We start from the raw sequence: 20517 nt of genomic DNA, 5'->3' as shown, positions 1-20517 counted from the left end.
TCCACACTGTAGCCCTTTGCAGTTTGGGTATCTTTTGTTCTGATCCGCACCCCATGTCCCGCATTCTGCCTGGTCCCCACAACATGCCCTGTAGTGCTGGCTTCTGAGCATTGCTCCCAGCCCTCCAGCCCCTCCTGCTGTCAGAGTCACATTTCCTCACCTGCCAGCTGAAGCCTCCAAGTCTATTTCCCATGGAAGCAGCGCTAAGCTTATATCCTGAGCCATGTGTGCTTGGTTCTAGAATGCTCCCTCCACATCTAGCTAGGAAGAATGAAGTCTTGAACAACTGTCATGACAGCACCTGGGAGGTCGAGGCAGGTGGATCATGAGTTTGAGGCATCATGGGCATACAGCAAGACCCTGTCTCAGTGGAGGAGGAGGAAGAGGAAGTTAAGTCTTTTTTTTTTTTTTTTAACATTTTTAATATTTTTCTTATTTTACATTTCAATCCCAGTTCTATCTCCCACCCATTCTCCCATCTCCCCCCACAGACCCCCCCACCCCATTCTCCATCCACTCCCCTGGGAGGGTGAGGCCTTCTATGATGGATCATCAAAGTCTGTCAAATCATCTGGGGTAGGGCCTAGGCCCTCCCCCGTGTCCCTCCATGGGGAATGTGCTCCCAAAGTCCTTGCGTGCACCAGAAATACATCATGGTTCCATTGGCAGAGGTACCATAGACTTCCCAGCCTTCCTAACTGAGACCCACATTCAGGGGGTCTGGGTCAGTCCTATGCTGGTTCCCCAGTCTGGGGTCCATGAGCTCCCCCTTGTTCAGGTAAGCTGTTTCTGTGGGTTTCCCCTGCGTGGTCTTGACCCCTTTGCTCATCACTCTTCCCTCTCTGCAACTGGATTCCAGGAGTCTAGCTCAGTGTTCAGCTGTGGGTGTCTGCTTCTGTTTCCATCAGCTACTGGATAAGGGCTCTAGGATGGCATATAAGTTAGTCATCAACCTCATTATTGGGGAAGGGCACTTAAGGTAGCCTCTCCACCTGACTTCAAGCTCTACTATAGAGCTATAGTCCTGAAAACAGCTTGGTATTGGCACAAAAATAGACAGGTAGACCAATGGAATCAAATTGGAAGTTAAGTCTTAGCAATCTTGGAATCAGAATGGCCTGAGTATAAACCCCCTGAGTGGCTTCTAGCTGGAACATCCTTGTAAATCCCTTACCTCTCATGGGCCTTGATTTCCACAAAGTACACAAGCTGTAATTTGTGCCCTAGCATCCTAAGTATGTAGTCACTGATCTCAGGTTAGCTGTGGCTCATCTGTCAAGGTGTGCTTTGCAGTCTGTCTCTCAGTCTACCCCCCTCTCGTTCCCCATTCCCAGCATCCTAGTCACAAGCCACCACCCACAGTCTGACACCTCCCACTCACCAGGCCCATGGCCTGCCCCTTTACACAAAGGCCCAGCCAATTTCCAGTTCACTCTGTGGTAAGCAAACACTTGCGACACTCACTGGCCTCCATTCCCCATTGCATCAGTGTGCCTGTACCTGAAGGCTGACTGGAGCCGAGGGCAGCCAGAGAGCAGGCCAACTGGGGGATGGGCTACCATCGTGCGCTCCCTCGCATCTATTTTATTTCTCTCTGGCATAAAGGGCTAGGAAATTTGGCCAACATAACTGTGAATCTGGGCCTTGGAGCTTTTGTACAAAAAAGTAGTGAGGCCACTCCATTCTGTTCTATTTTAAAAACCTAATTTAAAAATAATACTCCAGCCATATGTTGTGGCTCCTGCCTTTAATCCTGGCTCTTAGGATGCAGAGGCAGGTGGGTCTCTGTGAGTTTGAGGCCAGCCTGGTCTAGGTAGCAAGTTGCAGGCCAGCCAGAACTGCATAGTGAAACCCTGTCTCAAAATATAATTTTAATAATAGATGGCTCATCAGTTAAGGGTACTATGGCTCATAACCATTAATAACTCTAGTTCCAGAGGGATATGATACTCTCTTCTGGCCTTAGTGGGCACCAGGCATGTATATGATACATAGGCATACACATAGGCAGAACATCCATATACATAAGATAAGAATAAATAAGTGCTCTTAAAAGTAAAAATAATATTCCATTTATACACATTCAGCACAGAAAAAATGTAGAAAATATAGATATACAAAAATAAACCTACTTGGGCTGGAGAGATGGCTCAGTGGTTAAGAGCCCTGGTTGCTTTTCCAGAGGACCTGGGTTCCATTCTCAGCAACCACATCAGCTCACAACTGTCTGTAACTCCAGTTCCAGGGATCCAACCCTCACACAGACATATATGCAGGCAAAATGCCAGTGCACATGAAATAAAAATAAAATTACCATTATGGTGCTCCACGTGTTGTGTTTCCTCCCATGTGAATGCCATCAACGTTATCTACACATACCCATGGGAAAAACATGTCACTAACAAACAGTATCAAAAAGAAATGTGCTGCCATATTAAAAAAAAAAAAAAACCACTCTGAAGACAAGCTGACTTTTCTGTTCCACACAGTCTCTGAGGCCCAGCAGGCAGTCCACCTTCTGTTCTCCTCTGAGGTTTCAGTCAAGTAGAGTCTGGCCAGTAGCATCAGGAAGCTTGGCTGTGGCTGTAGATCTGCTTCCAATATGGCGGATTGGCAGTTTCTTCACTTACTCCTCCCAATGATGGGGACACTCAGCTCCCATACGACATTCTAACTGATGGCTTTTGGCCTCCCTCAGAGGAAACCAATTGAGAGAGAAAAAGACAGGAGCCACACTGTCTTATGACCTAGCTGCCATCATTTCTGCAAAGATCCTATTGGGTACCCAGGCTAGGCCTATACAGCCCAGGGGACATACCTGAAGTGTATACCAGAGGCAGTGTCCAATAGAGAACTATAGGAGGGTGGCTGCCAATCCTCTCAACAGAATGTCACTGACCTCTTTGCATGCTGTATTAGCTACCTTTTGCTGTGACAATACCTGCTAAGAAGCAATTGAAGAGCTGGCCAGTGGTGGCACATTCTTTAATCTCAGCACTCAGGAGGCAGAGGCAGGCAGATCTCTGTTAAGTTTGAAGCCAGACTGCTCTACAGAGTGAGCTTCAGGATAGCCAGGGCTAATAAGGAAAGCCTTACTTTGGCTCATAGTTTTAGGAGACACAGTCCATCGTGGCAGGAAAAGAATAGCTGAGTCCACAGTCAGGAAGTAGAGAGAAAACAGAAGTTCACTTCCTCCAGTGAGGCTCCATCCTCCAGAGCAGTGGTCCTCACCCTTCCCAGTCCTTCAGTGCAGTTCCTCATGTTGTGGTGACTCCCAACCACACAATTATTTTCATTGCTACCTCATAACTGTAATTTTGCTACTGTTATGAATCGTAATGTAAATATCTTGTATGTAGGATATTGATAGGCAACCCCTGTGAAGAGGTCATTTGACCCCTCTCCCCAAGGGATCACGACCTACAAGTTAAGAACCATGGCCTAGAGCTTCTACAACCTTCCAGAACAGCACCCCTAACTGGGGACCCAGTGTTCAAACACATAAGCCTGGGAGGGCGATTTCATACTCAACAACCACATACACTAACAGTGAAAGATCAAGCCCAGAGCTGGAGAAATGGCTGCTCTTCTCATCCTATTCCCAGTACCCACACAGTGGCACTCTTGTGGAAGTCAAACAACAGCTCCATGGAGCTGGCTCTCTCCATCTTTTTTTCTTTAATTGTTTTATGTTTACGCATGTTTTACCTGCATGTATCTATGGACCATGGTGCTCAGAGAGGCCAGAAGAGGGAACTGGAGTTACAGGGGTTTTGAGTTGCTGTGTGGATGCTAGGAATTGGATCTTGGTCTTTTGGGAAAGCACCCAGTGCTCTTAACTGCCAAGCCATCCCCCCAGCTCCCACTCCTTCATCTTTACATGGGTTCCAGGAATCAAACTCACACCATCAGGCTTCCATGGCAGGTACTTTACCCACTGAGCCATCTTGTCAGCTTTCATTACCTTTGCTTTGACTGTGTGCAAGTACTGTCAATGTTATGGCCCATTTTTGGTAACAGAATGAATAAGCTTGAATATCAGTTACTACACTTTTCATGCCATTGCCTTGAAGTAACTGAAAAAGAAAATCCAGCCATGCATGTGAATTGGCTCCTTGAACAAGAAGACACAGGGGTGGTGAATGGGATGGCTCATTGGGTAAGAGCGCTTACTATGCCGGTAAGAGAACCTGAGTTTGAATCCCCAGTACCCACACAAAAGCCAGATGTGAGTGTATGTTACTGAAACACCAGCATTTGGAGGGCAGAGACAGGCAGATCCCTGGAGCTCACTAGCCAGCCAGCTTAGCTGAAAACAACCCCATGTGCAGTATGAGATCCAGACTCAAAAAATAAGATGGTGAGCATTAGAGAAAGACACCCAATACCCTCCAATGGCCTCTCCTGCATGGCAGTGCATAGGTAATGCAGCTACACACTGCACGCACGCACGCACACGCACGCACACACACACACACACACACACACACACACACACTAAAAAAAAAGGAGGTATATTACCAACTAGGACATAGAAAATGATCCATTTGGTCTGCTCACTTCCCTCACTCTACAAAAAAAGATGGAGAGATGTCCTAAATCATAGTTGCAAAGCTCTAATGTTTTCTCCAAATCCTAAGCAGACATGGTGTTCATGAAGCTTCTTGTGTCCTGTGCATCTATCATGAGATCTTGTCCCTAAGGCACACTTCTGTCTGCATCTCTTGTCTCTGGAGAGGCTGTCCAGTCACAACTCTGTGTGGGTGTGAGTTGCTAGAATCTGGTGCTGTGTGCTTAGCTATCTGGGTCCCATTTTTCCTTCAAAGGTACTAGTGAATGAAGAGATCATCCCTGGAATGGGTTCTGGGGAGGATGCTTGTTGCTCATGCACAAGCAGTCTAGCCAAGACAGAAAGTGGGTTGGTTTGTCCCTGACTATGCCTTGGTCCATACCCCTCCTCCCACCTTCTAGAGGCCAGAGCTTGAGGATTTACCTCCTCATCTGTGCTGTGGCTTTACCGGAGAGATGGGAGACAGACCTCCCAGGTCTGGCACCCCAAATTCAGGCATGAGTCCTATCCCCGCAACAAAAAGGGCTCAAAGCCAGGAGTTAGGTGGTCAGCAACTTGTCATTGAGGTCAGCTTTGCTCTATTTTGAGAAAGAGATCAATCATGTCAGGGGGTGACCATACTGGCCAATCAAGGGAGAAACTGGCATTCTGACAAGGCACCCTCTGTACCCTGACCTACTTGCCAATGGCAGCTAATTTTAGCAGAGCTTGGAGATGGCAGCAAGTGCAGAGTGTATTGGGGTCACTCCTGGCCAACCCCAAGAAAAGGACTAGGGGGTGTCTGAACCTCATGGAGGAACTAAAGCCAGCCTGTGTCCTGAGCACTGCTGTCACAAAACATGATAGCCTCGCCGTCTTATTTCGTGTTGTTTGGACTCAAGGTAGTTTAAGGAGGGTCCACAACAGTAAAAAAGTTCTGAGTGAAACATATATTATTTTACTTGGGGGACATGTCAGGGCAGCCCTGAGGATCTGAATCTACTCCTGCCCTCCCCTCCCCTCCCATCCCCCCCCACACACACACACTTCGTGGCCAGGCTCTAGCCTTTCCACGGAACCTTGGCTCCTTCCCTTCCCCAGTCTCCCCTTCCCACCCAAGTTCCATGATGGAAGCCCCAGACTGCGTGACATGCATAGCCAACTCTCCATAGATGAAAACCCATGTGGATCCCTGCTGCTCCTAGAGCAAGTTAGAAGCCTCCCTGGCACACACCAGTCCTCGTCCTACACATACCTGCTTCCGTCCCATCCTTCAAGGCACCCATTGCCATCTTCCTTGACAAGGTTGAGAGGTGGGGTGTGGATGGGCTGGCTCCAGCCACCTTGTCAGCCTCTCAGTAGCAATCCCTAGCAGTGTTCAAAGAACGCAGCAGCCTGCTTCATAGCCTTACCCCTGTGGCCTTTGTCAAACCTGACCCCACATGGTCCTTTGTCCTGGCCTGGCCCTGACCCTGTGGAAGTGGGCAGAGTATTTCTGCAGCCGCTCACCAGGCCCATTAGTGCAGAAGCCCTTGGCTGCCTGTCTCTTGCAACACTCAGCCAGGCAGTCCTCACCTGCAACAGGTGGCCTCGGGAGACAGGAACATCTGTACTTCCCCAACTACCTGCTGCTTGTCCTCTCAGAGAGATGACTATGGCTACTACAAGGACTGGAGCCCAGCTGACCCTGGTAAGGGCCACTCCCAGGCCAGAGGCCTGGAATTGGGGGGGGGGCTCTGAGGCCAGCACTCTCGGGTTGGAGAGAGGGATTGATGGGCCACTGAAGGACAGTTGCAGTCCTGTAGGAGACCTGGATACGGCCCTTCTTCCCTCCATCCCCTCCTCTCTGGTGGTATTATCGTCCATCTGTTGAGGAGTTCAAGAAGGCTTGTTCCTGGGACAATAGTGCCTAGGATGGAGGCTTTTCCCAGTGCTGCTTGTCTTTCAAGGATACCTCATAGCTGTACCTGGAAGAGTGTGGAGCTCTGTTCCTCAGGAGAATGTGGATGGCTGGCCTGGGGTCACTCATGTGTATATCCACCATGGGCCTGGGGAGAAAGGGGCCAGGCTGAGGCTGGACTGTGGGCACTGAGATTATCTTTGGACCTTGGGCATTATAGGTTTTATCTACAGTCTTCTCTGGCCCTTGGCTAGATTCTCTGAGGTCTACAGTTCCTTGGGGCCACCTCTTCATCTGGTAAATAAAACACTTGATAGTGTATTTTTTTTTTCCCAGACAGGGTTTCTCTGTGTAGCCCTGTCTTTCTTGGAATAGCTCTGTAGATCAGGCCAGCCTTAAACTCACAGAGATCTGTCTGCTGCTCCCTCCCAAGTGCTGGGATTAAAGGAGTGTGCCACCACAACTCACCGATGGTGTCTTATTTTTTACTGCATGCTAAGATGGGATCTCTAAGCTGGCATCTGGGTCTGCCAGCTCCATTCCTCAATTTGCTATCCTACCTGTGACCTCATCCAGACTTGTAGTCTTAAGAACCTCTCCACACTGAGGTTTTCAGGTGTGTATCTTCACTGAACTCTGTCCTCACACAGCCAGCCATTCACACTTGAGACAAATACACATGGGCAGATGGGTGGCATGCTTGGGTCAGTTTCCCAGAATGCTCAACCCCAATGGAGCCCTGCCCCAGCTGCTCAGGCTAGTCCATGTGATTCTCCCAATGTGTCTCTACCTAAAACCCCTATGCCTCAAGCTGCCAGCAAATGTATGTATATGATCTCTAGACCTTACCACCTCTCACTGTCACTGTACCCAGATTGTGGAGACAGCCTAATGCCTCCACTTCCACCCTGTCCCAAGAAGTCCCCACTCTGTAGCCAGGAGCCTCTAGGCTTCTCACAGTTGTTGGGGGCGGTCCCTCCTCCTTTCTATGCAACATCCCCACTTTCTAGGAACATCAGCTGCACTCTCTCCACCCCCTCTGATACCAGCCTGCTCTCCTCACCACACAATCTCACTCTGTGTACTTCTATGGCTCTCTATGAACACTGACCTCACAAGGCTTCTGTGCTTGGGACATATGCTCCTGGACAGACAGCAAAAATGGCCTCAGCTCCTCTTTAATATCCCACACACCACACAGCACACTGCTCATAGCTGGCATCTGCTAAGGAGACCTTCCAGTGCCCTTCAGGGAATTAGGAGGATGGGAGTCCTCCCACAGGAAAAGACCTATGTTTGCTTGTGACCATGAACCTTGGTTATGTATCTTGTGACTTCTCAGACAAGGTTCACAAGAGAAACTAGTGAGCTAACAGGGTCTCCCTGCAACATGAGACCCTTCTAGAGACACACACGATAGAATGTCTCACTGGACACCAACCAAAGTCAGGTCCCAAATCATGCACGAAGCAGCCCAATGGGTGAGCCTAAGCTCTGAGCTCAGGCATCTGCTTACCACTCAGCTCTGCACTCCTGGCTTGGTGGGTTTATGAAGAGGGTTTGGACAGTGTGTATTCAGTGTTCTGGAATGTGGGGGAGACCCAGGGATGTCACGGTGGGCCTGGCCTATAGTGTTTGCTCTTGCATAACCCATGGGGACTGCTAGGTAGACTTCATCATGACACGATGCCCATTTTCCCCATTGCATACCCACAGCCACTTCTGGTCAGACTTCCTATGGGTTTCACACTGGTCTGGTGTCAGAAGTGTGGGCGTCATCAGGCCCAATGCACTCTGAGGAAGGGGCTTCTGTTTCCAAGGATGACTCACCTCTGGAAGACACTCTCCACAGCAAGAGCAGAACCCCTTAGCAACTTCAGCTCAGTCGCCTTCCACTCCCACCCTCCAGCCTTGGTCACCAGGTTTGGGGAAGAGATACAGGGGTATGTGAGAGCCTCCTTTTAGCCCCAGTGGTCTGGATGTACTGCAACATGCCAGGTTTAGCCAAGGCTCAGAATGAGGGCTCTGTGGCCAGGTGACAGACCATTTCTACCACTGGGGGGCAGGCTCCCCACTTCCCTATAGCCTCAGTGAGAGTGCAGACCCAGTTTGCTGGAAATCTAGAATTCCTGTAAAAAGGGTCTCGGTTTTCAATAGATTATAAAGGTTGGCAGATCCACAGGCCAGATGCAGTTCTGTTTGTAAGAATGAGCTAGGCTCTGCACATGGTCCCATATCACATCCCACACATCAAAAAGTTCTACCTCCTCTCTGGAAAGAATGCATAAGGTGGCATGGTAGTGGCAGATGCTGGGTTGTTCATCATGGCCTTGCTGGTGAATCCAGGATATTAGGGAGTATTTGGGGGGATGGTCTTTTATAGAGGAGACTCTTGTGTACTTCTTGTGAAGTGTTATACTCTTGACTGTGTCCTGAAATTGCTGAATCAAATTTAAGTTGCGATAGAAACAGGTGGTATCAGTTTGGCTTAATTGGCGTCCAGGCCCTCGGGCACACACGCTGGCTTAAGAGCTGTAGAGTGTGGGCACCATCCAGCACACTTGGTTTTCTCAACACCTACAGGAAGGTGGTAACACAGACAGACAGGCCCTGCCAAGCCCCCACGTCTATGAGGAAGCAACAGCAGCTACCATTTGCCCCATTCTCGCCGGGACAAGTTCTTCTTGGCTCCATAAAGAAGGCAGGATGCCGGACGGTGGTGGCACACGCCTTTAATCCCAGCACTTGGGAGGCAGAGGCAGGCGGATCTCTGTGAGTTCAAGGCCAGCCTGGTCTACAGAGCGAGTTCCAGGATAGACTCCATAGCTATACAGAGAAACCCTGTCCCCAAAAAAATAAAAAATAAAAAGGCAGGAATTGCTTGGAGCCCTCATCAGTCAAATTGTCCAGTCACACACTATCCAGTCACCCTAGGCAACTCCTTAGCCCTCAGCCTCTTCAGAGACCCAAGCCTGAAGTGTGGCTTTTTTCATGAAGAATCTTGAGCTGAAAACAACCCTAACTCTAACCCCAACCCAACTCTAAACCCTAACCCAGAATTCAGCCTCCAATAACAGAGAGGCAGCGATGGGGTCCAACATGGCCCAAGGATTGAACTTTGGTTAAGATCAGCCCTGCTTGTGTCACAAAACCATGGGTCTCTTGTAATTGGGTCCCTCTGATTGTTTTCTGTTTGGTTTGGTTTTTGTGACAGGGTTTCCTGCCTCTGTCTCCCGAGTACTGGGATTGGAAGTGTGTGTCACCACACCTGGCCTGTACTTGGGTGCCTTCCTGCGTACTGGAAATAGAGGCATGTGCCACCATACCCAGCCCGTCACTGGGGTCCCTTTAAACAGCTGTACCTCAAGGGAGAAGACAAGCATCCTACAGCTGCTAACTCTCGGTCAACTGTACATGTCTAGGAAAGAGCAAAGGGGGACAAGGGCGTTGCTCTGGGGAACATCCTGGATTGCTGGGCACAGCAGGACTTGTTTCAGAGTGCTGACTCTGTCTCTAGCAGCCTGCTCTGCTGGGCTGAAGACAGAAGCGACTGTCCACACACTCACCTCATATTCAGCTGATGCTGGTGTCTGCCTGGTGCCTTTGTTTGTCAGAGCCCTTGTCAGTCCCGTCCCTTCCTGATTCCTTCCTGACTTCCCTGGATGTGAATTCTACGTGGGTGTTTATTTTCTTGACTGGTCATTACCCAATGTTCCATATCTCTTAGGAATGCTTATTGTTGTACTTGTTTTTGGAGACAGGGTTTCTCTGTAGCCTTGGAGCCTGTGCTGGAACTCGCTCTGTAGACCAGGCTGGACTCGAACTCACAGAGATCCACCTGTCTCTGCCTCCCGAGTGCTGGGATTAAAGGCGTGCACCACCAACGCCTGGCTTAGGAATGCTTTTGATTGAAGGAAACTGCTTCAGATCCTGCATGTAGAGTTGGCTGAGTCTAGCATCAATCTGTCTTCTCTGCCGTGTGCAATAGGCTAACAGTCTCTTCCTTCCAGCCTTCTCTCAGCATGGCTTCAAGGTGGCTGCTGTAATGCCAACCATCACATCCTTACACAGCTGTGTTCACAAACTAAGAGGCACTGAATTGAAGGCAGGTGATAATGAGTTCACTAGGCCCAAGATAAATGGTAAATGGGTGTTTTATTGGGGAACAACTTACACAGATAATAGTAAAAAACTGCCACAGCCTTTCTCTGCTCTTTCAATCTGATCCATGATCTGAGAGAGACAGAGAGAGAGAGAGAGAGAGAGAGAGAGAGAGAGAGAGAGAGAGAGAGAAGGGGGATGAATGCAAGAGAGAGCCCACCTCACACTGCCCTCTTTCAGGTTCTATCTGCACCTGAAGCCAAGCCCAAAGGGGTGTGGCCACTAACACAAATACACTGGCAAGACTAGTGTATTTGTATTAGTGGCCACACCCCTCTCCAGCTAAAATCAGGCTTCCCTTCACCTGAAGTTGATGAATTGAGTCATTGCCCAAGCTCCAAGCAAAGGAGATAGAATTGCGGTGGTCAGCTTAGTCTATCAGGCTTCACTGTTCTACCTAGTCCTCCTGAGCAAAATCTGGGTAACTGAAGAAAAAGATGCCCCTGCTACATACAGTCCAAATTCCTCCAACAGGATGAGTTTATGGGCAAGGCACAGAGTGCAGAGTCACACACACACACACACACACACACACACACACACAATGGATCTGAACCTTTAATTTTTCTTTTTGGTTCAACGTTCAAGTATCTTTGCACTGACTCCTCACTGCCCAGGGTTTTAGCTTAGGCATGAACAGCCACACTCTGCCTACCTGCAGGGTCCATCATATGGAGGGTAAATCCCACACCTTGACCAGCTACATGCAGGAATTTGCAGTGTGGTTCTGAGCTTCTCATGCACAGGTCTCCCGAATCCATACTGAGAGTGTCCTCCCTCTGGGTTTAAAGTCTTGCACACTGTGGATGGTTATGCTTTGCCAGCCAAACCCCTGCTTGGTACTAGGGGTCACTCCAACTACCCTAGTCTTGGCTACCCTGTGCATACTGGCCCATTCATTCTATTGAGTCCTACAGTAAGACCTTACTTGTGAAGTCTTTGCACAGTAATGCCAGCTCTAGTCCCACCTCACCAAAGTTCCATTTACAACAATCCTCCCCTCATCCAAAAATCTTAGGGGCAATGGGAGAGGAGACACTTCAAGGCATTGTGCTGCAAAATCCTGCGAAGAGCAAAGACTCCCCAGCTCCCCGTGTTCACGCCTCCAGAGTACCCAGGCTAGCCCTTGAATACTTTAAATAAACTATGGTAAATATTCTGACATGTGGACCAGCCTGCATCCTGGAGTCAGAAGACAAAAAAGGGACTCTTGGTGTGTGGAGGCTTCTGGTGACAGCCACCGCTGCTCCCATCCCCTCCCTGTATAGGTAGAGCAGATCCTGGCAGAGTTCCAGCTGCGGGAGGAAGACCTGAAGAAGGTGATGAGGCGGATGCAGAAGGAGATGGACCGTGGCCTGAGGCTGGAGACCCACGAGGAGGCCAGTGTAAAGATGTTGCCCACCTACGTGCGTTCCACCCCAGAAGGCTCAGGTACCACAGGGATCATCTGTCCCTAGACAGGACTCCCTAGGTAGATGATGGCATCCCCAAGTCACTGGATAGCTCTTTGTCCAGTTGCCTAAAGCCCTGGGGTGCTGGGGCCCAGCCTGGAGCTACCAATCCTCAGGAGAACTGGCTTCTTGTGTGTGTGTGTGTGTGTGTGTGTGTGTGTGTGTGTGTGTGTGTGTGTGTGTAAGGTCCCTTGGGGAACCTCCTCCTTATCCAGAGTTTGTTACTCTAGGTCTCTGTGTAGCTATCTGGGTTCTGGCTGTCTCTTCCTAAGGCAGGGGTTTCCCACAGATATTCCCTAGTTCACCTTTGACTTTTCCCCAGCCTGCTTCTCCTCATCCACAATGTCTGGGCTCCCCATACTTTTCCGCCTATCAGGTAGGCAATGAGGCTGAACATATCTCCTTTTGCCTGCAGAAGTTGGAGACTTTCTCTCCTTAGACCTGGGAGGAACCAACTTCAGGGTGATGCTGGTGAAGGTGGGCGAGGGGGACGCAGGGCAGTGGAGTGTGAAGACCAAACACCAGATGTACTCCATCCCCGAGGACGCCATGACGGGCACCGCAGAGATGGTGAGCAGCTTGAGGGGCTGGAAAAGGACGGCTAGAGGTCAAGGTCACCCAGGATCTCGGGAGAATTGGTCCTGATGGGAGGGTTCCAAGAACAGCTTCAGACGGAGACCCAAGAAGGTGGCTCAGAGTCTTAAAGTGTCCCCAGTCCCAATTTCCAGTCAGCTCAGAACAAGAGGAGACCGAAGAGAGGTCAGCAGCAGGAGAAAACCCAGCTTCTGTCCAATTTCCTAGAGGAAAACCAAAGGTTATCACTGAGTAGCCAGGAGCCATGCTCGCCTAGCCTTCCTCACAGGCCACCACTAACCTGTCAACAGGTGTATGCCGAGTGGTGTGGCAAGAGCCACACTGTCTTTCCAAGCAGCAAGGATCCCTAAGCATGAGGAAGACACAGACAGGGGACCTAGAAGCAGAAGGAGCCACAGACTAAGCCAGAACACTCAGGGACAGGGGAAAATCCATTACCAGAGGGGCAGCCCGGCGAGAGGTTGCCCATAGCCACTCAGCCTTCCTTCAGCACACCTCAGACTGGAGCTGGGCATGTTATGAGGCAGCTCCCTCATCCATCTGAGAAGTACTCAGAGGTACCTAACCACAGGAACCATTCCCTTGGAAGGGATTGAGGTAGCCTTCAGCAGGGGTCAGGTGGCCAGGATACGTAGGAAACAGCAAAAGGATGGAAATCATAGTCATGGCCAAGAATGTGCTTCCACTCAGAGCCTCATGGGACAGCCATCCCGGCCTGATGCCAGCCAGTCCTCACTGGACAAGTGAGGACTGGGGCTCAGGGGTGCAGCTAAACTGGGGTCAGCCTGTGTTGTGTCACCTTGCTCTGGGGACTGCAGTCTTCAGACTCTCCATCTGAGGGGTCGCAGGGCTTGAGTCCTGATAAGACGCCAACTGCAAACAGGTCCAGCATACAGTTGCAGCCTCTGGGGTCAAATGTCTTAACACCTCCAAGGTACACTTTGGCACAGTACCTGGGGAGAGCTGCTACGTCCCAGCCCTGACCCAATGCCCCTCTGGTGCGACTCCTAGCTCTTTGACTACATCTCTGAGTGCATCTCTGACTTTCTGGATAAGCATCAGATGAAGCACAAGAAACTACCCCTGGGCTTCACTTTCTCCTTCCCTGTAAGACATGAAGACATAGACAAGGTGAGCCAGGCAGGGGAGGAGGGGGGATGAGTGGATGGAAACACCCCCTGGGAGAATTCTGCTCAGACTGCCTTCAGTTGCAGCTCCCCAGCCAAGGCTGGAAGTGAGCCCATGTTTCAATTGTGCCCCCTGTCCCTTCCTATGTGCAAAGCTTTGGCAAACAGACATAACAGCAGCTGATTCTTACTATGTGGCAAAGCCTCTCGGGAGACATGCTATGGTCACCCGGCTACGGATAAAGTAACAGGTTAAGCAAGTTGCTCAAAGGGGAGGTGGCAACTGGCCCTAAGACTGGAGCCCCAGCCCACCACATAACACAAAGGCACCTCACCTCTTCTGGCTGAGTCAGAAGCGGGAAGGGCCTGAGAAGCCACCCCACTGGCAAGTCCATAAGTTACATCTCTCTCTCTCTCTCTCTCTCTCTCTCTCTCTCTCTCTCTCTCTCTCTCTCTCTGCTTTAGTTTCCTTTATAGTTGCTGTGATTGAGTACTCTGACAAAAGCAACTTAGGGGAGAAGAAAGGGCTTAAGGTTAGAGTATATCACAGCAAGGGAGTCACACAGAGACAGAAACACAAAGCAAAGAATTCATTCTTACTGTGCTCAGCTTGCTTTTTTCCATGCCTCAACCTAGGGAATGGTGCCCCCCACTAGGAGCAAATCTTCCTGCCTCAATTAATATAATCAAGATAATTGTCCATAGGCAAACTTAATCTAAACAATCCCCTACTGAGCCTCAAATCACTACAACCTCTAAGTCAGGGGCAAAGGCAACAGCCAAACCCACACCTCCAGTAGTTTTCTAAGCCCCAAGCTGCACAGAGAAAGCTATATGTGATATCTTCATGTGCAGCAGGATTCACTAAAGAGAGAAACCCCAGTGTTACTCAGTATTGTTCTCCCGGGGACCTTCCTGTCCCTACTCTAGAACCATATCCCTGAGCTTTGCTGCTCAACATTCGTATGCTTAGCAATAGAGCATTTACCCCAAATTCTCAAGGTCCTGGGTTTCTCTGTCTCTGTCTCTCTCTCTCTCTCTCTCTCTCTCTCTCTCTCTCTCTCTCTGTGTGTGTGTGTGTGTAGAAAATGGTGTTCCCAATACCATTCAAAGCTGTGAGTCTACTTCATGAAATGTGAAACTGGGGGCTGTGGGGGGTTGCCTGGACCTGTGGCCTGATTGGTTTAAGGCCACAGCAGCAACCATAATGTCTTCTTACTCCTACAGGGCATCCTCCTCAACTGGACCAAGGGCTTCAAGGCGTCCGGAGCAGAAGGGAACAACATTGTGGGACTTCTCCGGGATGCCATCAAGAGGAGAGGGGTGAGGGCACTTTTGCCTGCCCTGCGGAGCTGACTGGGCCCCTACCCCTTCGCCGCAGGGCCTTCTCCTCAGCTCCGTTTCCATAGTCTCTGTACTTCTTGGCAGGACTTTGAGATGGACGTGGTAGCAATGGTGAACGACACAGTAGCCACGATGATCTCCTGCTACTATGAAGACCGCCAGTGCGAGGTCGGCATGATTGTGGGTAAGGGCTTTGTTCGCCTACAGTGTTTCCCCACAGGGACTTAGCAGTCTATGCCAGAGCACTAGCCATTAGTGACAGTCAGGGGGATGAGGTGGTTCGGGAACTGTATGCTGATGGGAAGTATTTCAATGTTTGCAGCATCAGGTCGTCAGGTGTCCTGACAGCTGCACACCTGCCCTGCCCTATCTGCATGTAATTGAACCACTTTATCTAGTAAATTGACCACACTGGACAAAATTGTTCAAGTGGAAAAGAATCAGCGGATGTGGTGGCGTCATCATTCTGTTACTCGGCCCCACCCCATCCCAGCCCCGCCTGACAGGGGACCCAGCACTGACTCTCTGAACTGCCAGGCCCTAAACCCACTCTGGAGGAAAAGAGATTCCAGAAAAAGAAGCAGTAGCTCTCCCCTCCTAACCAGGGGTGGGAGCTGGACACCAACCCCCCCCCCCACACACACGCACTGTCTCAGAAGTCCCTGTGATCTTCCGGAGTGGTGAGTGTTTCAATCAAATCTGTTATCTGCTATGCACAAAGGTGGAGGGATGTTTGTTTGAACTCTCTGGCCCCCGATTACCCATAAAACCCTGTGTCCTAGGCCCTTCAGACAGATCTCCAATGCCATGTGTTTGTATTCATAGGTTCTCACCTGTACTTATACTGTCCCCTAAATAATACATGCTAAATAATATATTCATTTTATATACATGCATATCTAAAAACATCATAGGTGTACACACACACATTTTTAAATTTTTTTGTTGTTTTGAGACAGGGTCTCACTGTGCAGCTTCGACTATCCTAGAACTCACTATGTAGACCAGGTCTTGAACTCACAGAGATCCTCCTGCCTCTGCCTCCTGAGTGCTGGGACTAAAGGTGTGTGCCACCACATCCAGCTCTGTGTATATATTTTTACACTCTAGCCCAATGGTTCTCAACCTTCCCAATGCTGTGACTATTTAATGTAGTCCCCGTTGTCATGATCCCCCCAACCATAATGTTATTCTCGTTGCTACTTTATAACTGTAGTTTTGCTATTGTTGTGAATCATAATATAAATATCTGATATTTCTGATGGTCTTAGGCGACCCCTGTCGTGACTCACAGGTTGAGATCCCCTGCTCTAGTCTGCACCTCCCTTCTGTTTACTATTTTTATTTTCTATCTTGCCTTTTCAGTGAAAACTTCTCTCTCTAGATGCCTCTGGCTGTGCCTCTCTCTGAATTCCCCCGCTGTGTCCTCCATAATCCCTCCTGTGGCTCCTGAGTCAACTCACTTAACCCAGGCCAAGCGGCAGCAGCTCTGTCCAGTAGCGCCACCTCCTGTGGTGTGATCCAAAAGATGGGTACCTTTTGGTGGCCCACCACTCACATCTGCCCACAAACAGTTTTCAAAACCAATTTATGATAATTGCCAAGATTGAAGCAATTGTGAGAATTCACATCAAAATCTGGATTTCTGTTTTTCACACACAACACTATGGCCCCAGACTCCTATAGAAAACTGCATGGCTTTGCTGTCCTTGCCAGCTTGAGAGGCGAACAGTCCATGCGATCTTGCTGTGCAGGAACTCCACAGTTTCACTCAGCACATGACAAACTGCAGGAGGTCTGACCTGCAGTAGCCTCGGGACTGCTCCAAGGGGCCTACATGGTGCCTTACTAAAAGGGCTCAGGAGAGAGACTTAAAGATGTGCGTATAAAGTGCTAGACAACAAGGGTCTGGAAAGATGGCTGAGCAGTTAAGAGTGTCTCCTGCAGAGGACCTGGGTTTGATTCCCAGTACCCACATGATGGCTCACAACTGTCTGTAACTCTAATCCCAGGGGACCTATACCCTCCTCTAGCTTCTGTGGGCACCTGGAAGGCACATCTGTGGTGCTCAAACATGCATGCAGACAAAATCGTGTGCATAAAAACTTTTAAATTAAAATAATAAAACGGCACCTCACATCCTTTTCCAGCTGTCAAGCCACAATGGCACACTTTGTTTTCCTCCATTTCCCTGACTCCCCAGGTAAAGAGTAGGGACCCACCCTTGTTAGAGGACAGTCCTCAGACTGACCCAGGTCTTCTGCATCAGACAGCTGCTCAGCCCTCCAGCTCCCATTCCTGGTCCTTATAACCTAATGTGTTCCATCCCTGTAGGTACTGGCTGCAATGCCTGCTACATGGAGGAGATGCAGAATGTGGAGCTGGTAGAAGGGGATGAGGGACGCATGTGCGTGAACACTGAGTGGGGCGCCTTCGGGGACTCAGGCGAGCTGGATGAGTTCCTGCTGGAGTACGACCGAATGGTGGATGAAAGCTCAGTGAACCCCGGTCAGCAACTGTAAGGATGCCCTGCCCTCCTAGCCCACCCTGGGGCTGCTCTTGTCTGGCACAACGCAGCTGGGTCGGAGCACATAATAGCTTGTTTATAATGAGCTCTGTCGAGGCCTGGTGGTGGTGTCCATAGACACCTTTAATCCCAGCACTCGGGAGGCAGAGGCAGGCAGATCTCTGTGAGTTCGAGGCCATCCTGGTCTACAAAGTGAGTTCCAGGACAGGCTCCAAAGCTACAGAGAAACCCTGTCTCAAAAAGCTGGAGAGACAACTCTGGGGAGAAGAAACTGGTGATCCCTCTATGAGCTGGCTCTTTTCTTCAGCTCAGTTACGGTCTGCACCTTTGAGGTGTGGAGGTGTCACGGTGATTAGTATAAAGCCTACCACCTTTCTACTCTTATACCACCAGAGACAGCTCTGAAAGACCTGCAAGGTTTATGTGGCTTAAGCCTGAATCCCCAAAGTGTATATGTATGCCAGTCCCACAAAATGAACTTTAGCATGTGTGTGGGGGTGGGGGCTGTATTCTGGCAGAACATATCTTGGGAACCAGCTGTACAGAGCTCGTCTTGAATCAAGGCTAGTGCCACGTGCTGTAGTGTACTCCTTTAATCTCAGCACTTGGGAGGCAGAGACAGACAGATCTCTTTGTGTTCCAGGATAGCCATGGCTACATAGTAAGGCCCTGTCTCAAATGAAAGTAAATAAATAAATAAAATGAATTGTGCCTATCACAGGCTAGCCACCTACATGGTACCATTCTCATGTTAACTAGTTAATGAGTTTCATCTCAGACCCTCACAGGCCTCTGTCAAGTCATTAATATCTGCTGGATTTCAAGATGACAATATGGAAGCTCACTGATCAGGCAAAAATATACCAGGCTACCATGTGCTCTTCTGGGCACTAACCCTGTGAGCCAATGAGAATAGCAACCCTTCCCATGGTTGTGGAATGACTAACATCGGAGGTTGTGTGTGTCCCTTTCCTATCCCAGGCCAGTAGCAGGGCCAGATGTGCTCCCTCAGCTGGGTTAAAAATGTGCCTGTTCCTAAGACCTGAGGTTTCTGAAGCCACTGTTTACAAACGTGGGGGCGGGCATGACTTTGGGGATGGGAATGAGAAAGGAATCAGTGCCCCATGTGGTCACCTCCTAACTGGAATGGAACCTGTGGGGATTTCCCGAGGGCCAGCTGGCATAATCGACAGTTCTGTATCCAGGTACGAAAAGCTCATTGGTGGAAAGTACATGGGTGAGCTGGTACGACTTGTGCTGCTCAAGCTGGTGGATGAGAATCTTCTGTTCCACGGAGAAGCCTCGGAGCAGCTGCGCACACGTGGTGCCTTCGAGACCCGTTTTGTGTCGCAGGTGGAGAGGTGCCTGGAGGGGGCAGGGCCAGGGGCGGGGGTCCTGGAGGAGGAGGAATAGAGGTGACCTCAGGGACACAGAGGAATGGACCAGGGTTCTAGGAGGAGCAGAGTATTGGCACCGGGAGACATGGAGCCATAAAGAATCCAGTGCTGGGCAGGACATCATTGCTCCAGGACCCTCAGTGACTTCCCTCCCCCATTCTGCCGCAGCGACTCGGGCGACCGCAAGCAGATCCACAACATCCTCAGCACTCTGGGGCTTCGGCCCTCGGTCACCGACTGCGACATTGTGCGCCGAGCCTGTGAGAGCGTGTCCACGCGCGCCGCCCACATGTGCTCAGCGGGACTAGCGGGGGTCATAAATCGCATGCGCGAAAGCCGCAGTGAGGACGTGATGCGCATCACCGTGGGCGTGGATGGCTCCGTGTACAAGTTGCACCCTAGGTCAGCTTCTACCTAAGCTCCCGGGTCCAACCTCTCCCTCCTAAAGGGAGGCCCAAAGGGCGTGGCTCTCAGCATTTGGGAGCCCTCCTGCCAGGCTCCCCTTAGGCCTGGATAGTGAGGGTGCTGCAGCCAGGGAGCCTACGGTAAATGGGTGGGCGACAAGGGTGAGGTCTAGAGAGAGGGAGGAGAAACGGCAGCCCTGTTTTCCTCCTGTTCAGCTTCAAGGAGCGGTTCCACACCAGTGTGCGCAGGCTGACACCCAACTGCGAAATCACCTTCATCGAATCTGAGGAGGGCAGCGGCAGGGGAGCGGCGCTGGTCTCTGCAGTGGCCTGCAAGAAGGCCTGTATGCTGGGCCAGTGAAAGCTAGGCCACAGGGGCAGGGACCTGGGCTCCCAGGGGACTCCACACCCCACAGGTGCTCCCAGCCTACCAGGAAAATGGGGAGAGGCCCCTGCAAGCCGAGCAGGCCTTTCTACAGTGTCAGTCAGCGGGACAGACCCAGGGCTCTCAGCCTGGGGCAGGGGGCTGGGAGGAGGAAGAGGATCAGAGGCACCAAAGCCTTTCCTGTCTGAGTCAACTACAAAGAAAGGCGTTGCACAACTCAGGACTTGAATTTTCTCACTTCTTGCCTCTCACAGCTGTGGGCCTGGCCTCCCAAGGGAGTGCCTCCTGGACCATAAAATGGTCTGGCTTCCCTGGAAGCACACCCTGTGTGGGGAGGTAGCTCCAGCCGCTTGGCCAGACCAGACCTGGGCTCCCAGGACAGCAAGAGCTGCTGGTCACCCAAGCCTTGCTGTTGTCTTGCCTGTGACAGAAGAGGCTGGGAACTACGGGAGACTGACTGTCCAGCTGCATAGAGGGAACTTCCCAGGCCACAGACACCCCAAAGAGACTTCATATACCTCTACCCCTGAGTGACTTATGGTTCTGGGATGAACCCTACCAGGAGATACCACAGAAGAGCGCCCCGGAGTTCCTGTCCTGAAGGAACCAGAAAGGGGAGGCCTCACTTGCACTATCAGGGACCCCCCTCCTTCAAGCAGGATGGCATCTTCAACTCTC

General features: G+C 50.5%; 1 protein-coding gene across 3 annotated transcripts in view; it reads left to right on the top strand.

Annotated features, from left to right (window-relative positions):
* Positions 1–19830, top strand: part of Gck (glucokinase) — a 36887-nt gene extending 17057 nt beyond the window's left edge. Inside the window, exons 1-10 of one of the 3 annotated variants that reach the window (XM_051200583.1) lie at positions 6067–6239; positions 11879–12041; positions 12477–12631; positions 13667–13786; positions 15010–15105; positions 15211–15310; positions 17461–17644; positions 18859–19014; positions 19219–19452; positions 19671–19830. In XM_051200583.1, coding sequence (XP_051056540.1) covers positions 6198–6239; positions 11879–12041; positions 12477–12631; positions 13667–13786; positions 15010–15105; positions 15211–15310; positions 17461–17644; positions 18859–19014; positions 19219–19452; positions 19671–19815 — 1395 coding nt within the window. In that variant the 5' untranslated portion in view covers positions 6067–6197 and the 3' untranslated portion in view covers positions 19816–19830. Of the gene's footprint in view, positions 1–6066; positions 6240–11878; positions 12042–12476; positions 12632–13666; positions 13787–15009; positions 15106–15210; positions 15311–17460; positions 17645–18858; positions 19015–19218; positions 19453–19670 lie in introns of those variants that run through there. The other 2 variants (XM_051200584.1, XM_051200582.1) reach the window with 2 other exon arrangements.
* Positions 19831–20517: the final 687 nt, after the last annotated feature.

This window comes from Phodopus roborovskii, unplaced genomic scaffold (assembly GCF_943737965.1).
Source record: "Phodopus roborovskii unplaced genomic scaffold, PHOROB, whole genome shotgun sequence".
Classification (NCBI taxonomy): Eukaryota; Metazoa; Chordata; class Mammalia; order Rodentia; family Cricetidae; genus Phodopus; species Phodopus roborovskii.
This window is presented reverse-complemented; position numbering and strand designations above follow the sequence as displayed.